Raw genomic sequence first — 10843 nt, 5'->3', positions numbered from 1 at the left:
AAAGAAAGAAAGAAAGAAAGAAAGAAAGAAAGAAAGAAAGAAAGAAAAGGGAAGGGGAGAGGAGAGGAGAAGGGAAGAGAAGAGAACAGAAGAGAAAGAAGAGGAGAGGACAGGAGAGGAGAGGGGAAGAGAAAGGAGAAGAGAAGAGAAACAAAGAAGAAAAGAGAAGAGAACAGAAGAGAAGAGAAGAGAAAGAAGAGAAGAGAAGAGAAGAGAAGAGAAAAAAACATTCCCTCCAGATCTCAACCCAAAGGAACATTAAATGAACTGTCTGATCACATATCTCTCCTAACTCTTCCCTCCACCCCTTATAGTCATAATCCTTGGAGACCAGAAGCTCCTGCACTGGCTAGCCCTCCTTCCATCCTGTTTGCAATGGACATCTCTGATCAACTTGACCATGTCTGTTCTTTATATGATAAATGGGTGGGAGCAGTGGGCATGATACAAATTTGTAAAATATTCTTACTCCACAAAATCTGGATTTCATTATTATTTTACTGTTGCATGTATCCTATTTGACAAGTCAGAAACTAAATATTAACTCATTCTTTCTCTCTGAATTTTCACTCTAAAATGTTAAATCCATTTGTACTACCCACTGCCAGGCCTTGGATGCTCAGTTTGATGGGAAGAAGAAACTGCACAGAAGAGTGAAAAACATTTCAACATCTTTGAAAGATGACCACTGGTGCAAAGAAAGATAAAACCCACATTTTTAAAAAAGTCCTATGTTTCATATAGTATTCAACAAATATAAACTCCAAATAATGATAGAATTTTCTTAGGAATTACCAAGGTATTTGGTGGTTCAAAGATTTTTGTCCCAATAATCCTATATGGGTTGTTAATTAAGAAAATTTATAAAGGAAAACCTGTGCTTATTTTACAGGGAACCAGAGAGGAAGGATATACAGACCCTGCTCTGGCTGCTCAGGATGCAATGGTAACAAGAACCAGATCTCAAAGTGACTATGAAAACCCTTTGTTAAAATGGTCTGGGGTGGTTATGGGGCTACTTCCTAGCGGTATGATGTTTCAGGTCCTGTGGGAAGCCTGTCAGCAGAAGACAGGGGAACACAAAACCATGCTGCAAATGATCCTGTGCAACAAAAGTTATCAACAACTGTGGCTGGGTAATTATTAATCAGGTTTCTTTTCAGCTACTTAACTGATAGTATAATAGGAAGCAGGTAGTTAATTGGAAGGGAGAAAAAGGGAAATATTACATATAGAGGAAAGCCAGTCATCACAAAGGTACTTATTTTGAATTACATTTATACAGACGTGTCTCATCTAATGACATTACTAAGGAATAAAATTTTCTTATAATTTTATTTTTTCCAAAAACTGAATTATATAAACTTTAAATACTGAGTCTTTTAAAATCATCTCTGTTTCTGATGGAGAACTTACTCAAATAAATTAGCTATTTTCTCCCATCCAAGTACTAACCAGGCCCGACCCTGCTTAGCTTCCGAGATCAGACGAGATCGGGCGCGTTCAGGGTGGTATGGCCGTAGACAAATTAGCTATTTTCTATTAGGCATATTGTATGTTTTCTTGAAGAGAATATAGTAAACATGGGTTAATTAGTCCATTACAAGTCAAGGAGATTATTATTAATGTCATGATTTGTGTGAAGCTGCCATATTTGTCTTAGAGGTGCACTCATATTAGTTTGCACATTGTTTGACCTCTATACTTTTCTGTTTCTTTTAGTTAAAAAAATTGTTTTGTTTTTTTTCTACATAAATAAAACGCTATAAAAAATTGTAAAAGACAGCCTATTCCAACTCAACCTGTACCCCTATATTTTATTTACTTTCACTATTTGTAGCAATCTAATCAATATTTATATTTTAAATTTATAATATGTACAAAATCTCCTTTGAATTATATCAATTTGTTGAAGTTTTCCAGGAATTTCAAAATATTTCTGGGCAAGACATGGTAGATGCCATTAATGAATGCTATGATGGATACTTCCAAGAGTTGCTAGTTGCAATTGGTAAGTAATAATTTACTTGGTGCACAGCAGACCTTTGGTGTATAGCAGACCTTTCATTCCACAATAAATGCCGATTAGCTTGATTGAATTAAAGATGCATGACTTTGCTCTTCATTGAGTCACTTTCCCCTGAAGTTAATTATTTAGTAAGGATGTTAACTCTATAGAGGAAAGTACATTAACTCCTAATACAATGCACTAAACTGGCAACTTGATAACTTTAATGAACAAATACCCTTTTCTAATAGCTGGTTCAACTTTCATACTGGGAAACTGAATTCTCAGATATTCTCTCGGGTAACTGGGATCTCATACCTTTAAATTCATTTTATATGTACTGATTTCCATTCTCTTGTTAAAGAGCAGATAAATGCTAGAAATATGGCTCCCTTTTCTCCAAGAGGAAGAGTTGGGTTTTTTTTTCATCATCTTTAATATTTTGCCTTTAGGGGTAAGTTCTACCATAAAAATTTACCAAGTTGTTACTCGGTAGTGATTTCTGCAGGCTACTGTGAGAGAGACATACCTCCATCTCTTTCCTAAGGAAAGATATCTTCCCATAGAGAGGAAAACAGTGGGAGCTATCCATAATGACTACTATTAAACTACCCATGCTGTACCTTGTGCTGTGCTGGGACTTGACAGCATACATTGTAGGAACTACAAATGAAGGGTCTTTATGAAATATCCCCAGAGAGAACACACATCAAGTAATCACTTACATTTGTTGGATAAGTGTATGTTATGATTTTCCATTCCTAGAATGGCACAAACATACATGGGCATTGGAGATAGTAGGGAACAGAATTTTTATAGCTTAGTTTGTAAAGGAGTTTTAAGCGAGGGTTCCATTAAAAAGGTTTGGTGGGTTCTATGAAATCCTTAAAACAGTATACAATATATGAATATGTGTGTGTGTTTCTGAGAATATGGTGCATTTATTGTGGCTAATTCTCAACATAATTTAATAACCACGTATCACATCACAACTCATTTAACAACAAAGGCTGAAGGAGGTTAATTGACTACTTCAAAGTCTATCAACTAATGAACAATAAAGTTATGAAAAGAACTCATGTCATCTGAATTTCAAGATAGCTCTTTCCGCTATAGACCATACCACAAACAAAGCAGTGGGTGAGAGGAAATAAGGAAATGAGAAATACCAGAAAACAATTTAACTGATTCATTCATTTATTCCATAAACATTTATTGAGTCATCTACTATTCTCTCTATTGATTCAGGCCCTGCAAATGGAACAGTAAAACAACAAAAACAACAACAAAACTCCTTCTCCTCAAAGTGCACCACATTCTAGCAGCGACTCAAGAGTGCTATGAGGTTCACAGTTATAAATAAAAGTAAAAGATGAAGGCATGGTCTTACAATCTAAAATTATCATTTGAACTATAGAGAAAGCACTGTTGTGATGACTTTATTTTGCCCAAAAGTTATAGCCCCACATATGTTACTCGTTTATTTATTAACTTATTTACTTATTCAAATAAGCATTATTGAATGTCAATAATCATCAACTGACCTCCATCAAGGACAACAGTTCACTAGGCTGTAAGTGGTTCTAATGCCATAATGCTTTTGATAAGATGACTCCTAACACTGGTCCAGGCCTCTTATTGCCCATCCATTCTTCTTTTTTTTAAGAGACCTCAGATTTGGGGTGCCTGGGTTGCTCAATTTGTTGAGCATCCAACACTTGGTTTCGGCTCAGGTCATGATCTCAGGGTCGTGAGATCCAGCCCCATGCAGCAGGCTCCACATTCAGTGGGGAATCTGCTTGAGATTCTCTCCCTCTGTCCCTTCCCCCACCCACTCTCTGTCTCTGTCTTTCTCTCTTTCAAATAAATTTAAAAATCTTTAAAAAGAAGAGAGAAAGACGTCAGATCTATTCATAAGTCTACAAGGGATTAAAAATAGTGTTTGCACACTCTGGTTTCTCTTCAGATCGCATAAATCTTTCGCCTTTTAAAAATAGCGTTTGGGAAAATGAATCAATTGCATACTGAATTCTATAATAATAAAAATCTATAATAGTGGTGATAACCTGGGTCTCTTTGAAGCTTTATTTAACTTTCAGATAAAAGGGAAACATTTTTCTTCACTAGACACTGTGAAGGAACTAAGAGATCTCTAAGAGATAGAGATAGACTAAATGAAAATCTGAATGAGTCATTATAATATTGTTACTTTACATTTTTCTATAGGTTATGGTTTTACCACCATTCTAAATATTGAAATTTTACTACAATGTACAATGAGGGATCCCACATAGGACTCAAAAAGTTTCACTCTCCCAGGATTTTAACAGAAAAAAAGAAGTGTTTTCATTGTTTCCCAAATTCTGAAGAAAATATATATCGTCACTCTCAAATGTTCTTTTTTTCTCTAATTTTTCCTAGTTCTCTGTGTTCGAGACAAACCAGCCTATTTTGCTTATAGACTGTATAGTGCAATCCATGTAAGTATGACCCACATATTTTTTAAATTTCCCCAGAAAATCATGTCTACTTTCTCAAAGCACTAGGTTTACTTTTATTATTTAAACATTTTTGAACTTGTATGCAAATATATTCATTTCAAACAAAATATGCTCAAGTGGAAAAAAAATGTATTATACACCAAAACGAGAACCACCAAATAAATAATGTTCTGCTTTCTGCATCAAATTGAGTTACCTGGGAAGTATGACTCTGTGGGGCCATATCCCCCATGTGCTTTAGCTCTTCTTAGCATATGAAGAAACTGGCAAATCCAAAAGCTTTTGTATTGTGCCAAAGGCCCTACTTCATGCTTAATTCAAGTACAAAACATAAACTATCAGGCAAGAAATGTCAAAACATTATAAACTCTTAGTAAGAAATTACTACATTTCTGAAATTTAAAAATATGAAATAATGGCAGTGGTTATTTTTAAACCTAAAGTGTTATTTTAAAAAGTACTTTAAAAAGAGATGGCTGACAACAACAAACTCTAAATCTATTTTGTAATTAAATGAGAATGTTGTTCATAGTTTAGTGTGATAGGCAATCACACATCCTTTGGTACATTTATTTTTAAAGAAACAAACACTTAAATGCATGAAACAATGCACATTTTATCCATAATGTGCATAACACATTTTTAGAAAAAGAAAAGCTCTGATACAAATCATTATACATATATCATACCTTCAAAAACTCAGTGAAAATTATTTTTTTTAAAAGTCAGTAATACAGTAGTTTTAAGAGTCAGTGTTTTATCCTCAAAGTAATTTTTCCAGACCAACTTATTAAAAGTAGCTAGCATGCTGGGATAATATGATAATAGTCGAGAATATTTCTATTACATATCTTGTGTAAAGAGTATTTTTTATTTATGTACAAGAACCAACTTATGTATCCTCAAAACACATGAATCCTATGCTCACAGACTTCACTTCTATTTTTTTCTATTTCCAGGCAGAAAAAGCTGACTTGATTTAAAAATTTTTTTAAATAATATATTGGACAATGTTATGGAATGATTTTAACAGTGTCCTTCTCCAAAAATAAAACGAAGTTTCACTTGTGAATGACCATGGAGAAATAAGCATAATTAGTCTGATTCTAAATCTGTCCAAATTGAGGGCTACTTATTCTAATAATAAATAAAAATTCTATTCCTTCTGTGTGTGTTTCAATGCAAAAATGAATATACATGTGCTCACAAGAGGAGGATTGTATATTTAAATAGTTGAATTTTTGATATATGATGACCTCAAATGTAAAATATTGCTCAAAGCTGTTTATATTACCCTTAACCAAAGAAAACTACAGGTATTTTTCTCTAGTGCACTTTAAGTGAATGATATACAACTTAAATATGGAAACTTGGGTAAATCATTTAATTTAATCACATCAAATTGTGAAAAGATTGCTTAGAGGTCTATATCCAAAACATTCAGACATCAAAAATTTTATTATCTTCAAATATATATATATATATATACATATATTTATATTATGCTCACTGGCCACTGGATGTCCCCATTACTCCATTTGAAAAGACAAATTGAAATTGGTTTATAAAGCAATATTCTTTTGGGGAGCTAGTATACAAAAATTGATTTTTGTATTTTTCAGTATTTGAGTTTAAATCCAAAAATATTTCAAATACCTGGAATTTTTATTTTTACAATTTTTAATAATAGACTGTAAAATAAAAATGTAATTGCTGTCTCACTCAGACATATCAAAGTTCATCTAACATAATTCAAAACCCACCTCCCTCCCCGGCCTAGAATTTTTACTAGAAAGAGCACATGATCAGATTTGTATTTTATAATGCAGTGTGAGGGACACTAGGCTAAAAGGAAGGAACTGTTGCAGAATCAGGAAGGAGAGAGTGTGAGGGTTGGCCGGTAGTAAAAGGAAGGACCTGTTACAGAATCAGGGTGAAAGGATAAGGGCCAGCATCAAGGCAGTGACACTGGAAATAGATATGGGACATTTAAGAAGTAACATCGAAAGGGGGTGTAGGAAGACCCTGAACTCACCTCCTCCCACCGACACACCAAATCTACACCTACATATAGAGCAATTCCGCCTGAAGAACTGAAAGCTGAACAGCTTCTGCACAACAAATAATGAAGGGTCCACATAGAGAAGGATAAGAGCTGGAGACGTAGTAACCTCTACACAAAGACCTATAGTAGGGAGGGATATCCCTGAGGGGCCCATGCACAGACTCACCTGCCCTGGGCACAGTGAAAACACAGCAGTTTAAAGGGCAACTAGACTATAAGTAAAGGAAATCCATTCATTAACCTTAAAACATCCACCAAATGGGTGAGGAACTGTGGGAAGCCTCTCTAGGGTCATAGGTGTGAATGAGCACCAGTTTTCACATTCCCCCTCCACCTTGATAGCAGAGACAGAAACAGGGTCCAGATGCTCTACCCGGCTTGCTAGGGTGGCCCCAGCATGCCCTGGGCCCCTGACCCACACCAGCTTCAGCAGCCCCACCACAGGCAACATACAGATGGCCAACTGGCCAACAGGCCCATGAAAAGATGCTCAACATCACTCATCATCAGGGCCATGCAAATCAAAACCACAGTGAGATATCACACCTGCCAGACTGGCTATTATCAAAAAGACAAAAAATAACATGTGTTGGCAAGAATGTGGAGAAAAGAGAATCCTCATACACTGTTGGTGTGAATGTAAATTGGTGCAGTCAATATGAAAACCAGTATTGAGTTTCCTGAAAAACTTAAAAATAGAACCACCATACAATCCAGCAATTGCACTTCTAAGTATTTACTCAAAGAAAACAAAAACCAATTTGAAGAGATATAAGTGCCTCTATGTTCATTGTAGTATTATGTACAATAGCCAAGAAATAACCTATGTGTCCATCAATAAAGACTGTGTCTCACACACACACACACACACACAGACACTGGAATATTACTCAGCCATTAAAAAGAATGAAATCGTGCCATTTGCAACAACATGGATGGACCTAGAAGGTATTATGCTAAGTGAAATAAGTCAGAGAAAGACAAATACCATATTATTTCATTTATGCGTAGAATCTAAAAAACAAAACAAATGAATAAACAAAGTGGAAACAGACTTACAGATACAGGAAACAAACTATTGGTCACTGAGGGAGAGGGGTGGAGAAACAGGCAAAACAGCTAAAGGGGATTAAGAGGTACAAACTTCCAGTTATAAGATAAATAAATCATGGTGATATAACATACAGCATAGGGAATGTAGTCAATAATATTGTAATAAATGTTTGGTGAAAAACTGTATGGTAAGAAATTAGATCGATGGGGATCATTTTGTAATGTATAAAAATACTGCATCACTATGAGGTACATCTGGAACTAAGAGGCAATCGTATGTCAATTATACTTGAACAAAATACATAAGTAAAGCAAGGGAAAGAAGTCAAATAGATAGAATACTTCACCGTATGTACCCCGTATGAGAGAAGGAGAAGTCATGCCCGTGTTTGAGGAGTACAGGATGAATAAGTGGCCACAGAAAAGAGGATGAGTCTGTATTAGATAGATTAACTTTAAACCACAGTTTTCTAATTTTTTCCTCTCCTATTCTGTGTCTTTCAGGACTTCGGTTTCCATAACAAAACCGTAATCAGGATTCTAATCGCCAGAAGTGAAATAGATCTGATGACCATCAGGAAACGATACAAAGAAAGATACGGAAAATCCCTGTTTCATGACATCAAAGTAAGTCTCCTACACGTGATTTATTTTGTCCCAGATTCCATCCTTTTTGAAACTGAAATAAGAGCTTTAATTTAAGTAACTTCGTGTTGGAATCTAAAAAGCGAACTGTTCTGACAAAGGTGATGCACTTTGGTACATCAGACAGACTTTAGTGCGTCAACCGGGGGCTACGTTAGGGAGCCCCTTCACCTCAGTAACAGAATTTGTTTCTCTTTGATGTGTTTCAAACAAAAATTGTTGATGGAGTCGTGTAGAACATTCCTCCCCTAATTGTGTAATTGTGCTTCGTGAGTTAAGCTTTGAAGCGTGATCAGTATCAGGAAAAATCACGTTGGGCACTAGCCGTGAAGGGGCTTCTTAGGTCAGTTCAGCTCTCGTACTGTCGCAGAACGCAGGGAAGCAGGTCGCATCCCATAAACTGGTAACTTGGAGGGATCTAACCCTGATAGTTATGTAAAATTCTATGCACCCCTATCCCTTTAGCCCTTGAAGGGCAAAGCAGCAATGATTCAGAAGTAAACAAACCAACTTACTCATTCTGATATGTCTACATTTTATTCTGGATTTTGGTAAAACCTGGCAAAGCATTGGGGCTACATATGTAATTTTTGGCACTCAATCTAAAATTAAAATATCTGACCTCTCGTTCAAAAATTTATAAAGAATTTAGGGATGGCATCAGCAGAGCATTAAACCAAGCACAGGGCCCTGAGAATAAATCTTGCCTTGTAATTTGCACATAGCTAAGTGCTGTTACCTGTTCACATGGCTTTACACTGAAATTTTCAATCGCATAAAATAGCTTTTTAGTTTATTAAAAGTGATCCAGAAGCAACTTGACAACCTGAGGACAAAAGGACCATAAAAAAACAGAAGACCCTGTAAGCCTTTGCATAGCCAAAGTGTTTTCTAAAAAGAGGCATTGCAGCAGTTAGGAGAAATTTTATTCCTTTGTTTTGATAAAACTCTCCTTGCACCTACCTTCAAAACCCTAAACTTTTAGTGGCAATAAACATTTCTCATTGAGAAATACATGTCATAGCTCATTTTCTAAATAAATAAACTAATTCTAACATATACACTGCAATTAACCAAGCCACTTCAAAGTCTACATGCAATTAATGTAACTTTACGATATGGATTTAAAACAGTGAATTGTAAATTGCATGACTTTGTGTGAGAGAACATTAATATGATAGTTGATTTTTAACATAGGTTTTATAATTCCATTTATTTCTTACTATTATTGTTTTGAAAAACTTAGAAACTACAGAAGACCATAAAAAGAAGATAAAAATTGCCCTTTTTCTCCACCATAGACAATCAGTAATGAAATGTTATTGTAGGTGCTTTTTAAAAATATATGTAAACATTAGTATGTTTTACTACATAAAGGAATACTTTTATTGAATCATGGTATTCCACTGCATAAGTTATAAAATACATGAACTACCCCACATTATTAAATACTGCTTTTTACTTTTTCACTATTATATATAATGGTGTCTGTATTTTTGAGTGTAAATTTTTGTGCTCTTCAATAATTGATCATTATCTCCTTAGGATATATTTCTTGAAGTAGAATTACTGCACTAGGAAGTATAAACATTTCTAAATCTTTGGAGGCATATTGTCAATTTGCCCTCCAGATTTATAACAATAAACTCAACTGATTTATAACAATAATATTAAGACACTGCTTTTAAAGTGGAGGAGATTTAATTCTACTGTGAGTTATTCTTCTCATAAATACACATTAGGGTTCAATCAACTTTATATAAACCCTATTCTATTGACTATAACCACGGTATTATTTTTCAATAACTTCCCCTAGGAATAGTTCTCCGAACATATTAAATCTTAGATGAAAAGAGTCAACAATTTCAGAAACGCTAATGGCCCATGGATCTTTCTCATTATAATTCAGAGGAATCAGGCTTCTTTTTAGAAATACTATGACATTTTATTTCAAAGACATTGTTTGTTTGTTTCAGAATTTTGCTTCAGGGCATTATGAGAAAGCTCTGCTTGCCATCTGTGCCGGGGATGCTGAAGACTACTAAGTCAAAAGAAGGATGTGGAGGACACAGCACTCCTATTTACAGACATGTCAAAATACAGAGTTTGTGATACGTTTGCCTTGTTAGATGCATTATAGCAAAATGACAAAATCATATTTTCTCTTCTATCTTTAAAATCATTCTAAGCCAAAAAAAAAATCTATTGATAAAAGTATGTGAGACTGGATTTGTACTTATCATTCAAATCAGCAATTTACTAAATGGAATAATGAAACAATGGAATAATAAAAACAATTTCATTGAAATATATTTTATTTAAATGTGTATTGTCAATTCCCCACAACAAGAAAATCTGCTTACAGCTGTCCTTAGCATGCTTGGGAAGAGGAAAACATGGTGTGTGACCAACCCCCTTAGAGAAATTTTCAAGATTTTTGTACAAATGCAATAAAGCTAAAGTGAACATCTAAAGCTGCCTTTATTTAAAAGAAAATTAAGATATAAAACAGCAAAGTGCAGCCATATAGATGCTTGTCAGGCTTCGATATGTAAGAGACCTGGATGTAAA

The 10843-nt window shown here is 34.8% G+C and overlaps 1 protein-coding gene across 1 annotated transcript in view; it reads left to right on the top strand.

Moving 5' to 3' along the window:
- ANXA10 (annexin A10) overlaps positions 1-10317 on the top strand; it is a 73351-nt gene extending 63034 nt beyond the window's left edge. Inside the window, exons 7-12 of the mRNA XM_035023244.1 lie at positions 893-946; positions 1043-1136; positions 1916-2011; positions 4430-4488; positions 8132-8254; positions 10249-10317. Coding sequence (XP_034879135.1) covers positions 893-946; positions 1043-1136; positions 1916-2011; positions 4430-4488; positions 8132-8254; positions 10249-10317 — 495 coding nt within the window. The remainder of the gene's footprint in view (positions 1-892; positions 947-1042; positions 1137-1915; positions 2012-4429; positions 4489-8131; positions 8255-10248) is intronic.
- The last annotated feature ends 526 nt before the right edge of the window (positions 10318-10843 follow it).

This window comes from Mirounga leonina, unplaced genomic scaffold, assembly GCF_011800145.1.
Source record: "Mirounga leonina isolate KUSES-001 unplaced genomic scaffold, KU_Mleo_1.0 Mir_176, whole genome shotgun sequence".
Taxonomy (NCBI): Eukaryota; Metazoa; Chordata; class Mammalia; order Carnivora; family Phocidae; genus Mirounga; species Mirounga leonina.
Note: the sequence above shows the minus strand (reverse complement) of the source record. Positions and strands in the feature narration are given on the sequence as shown.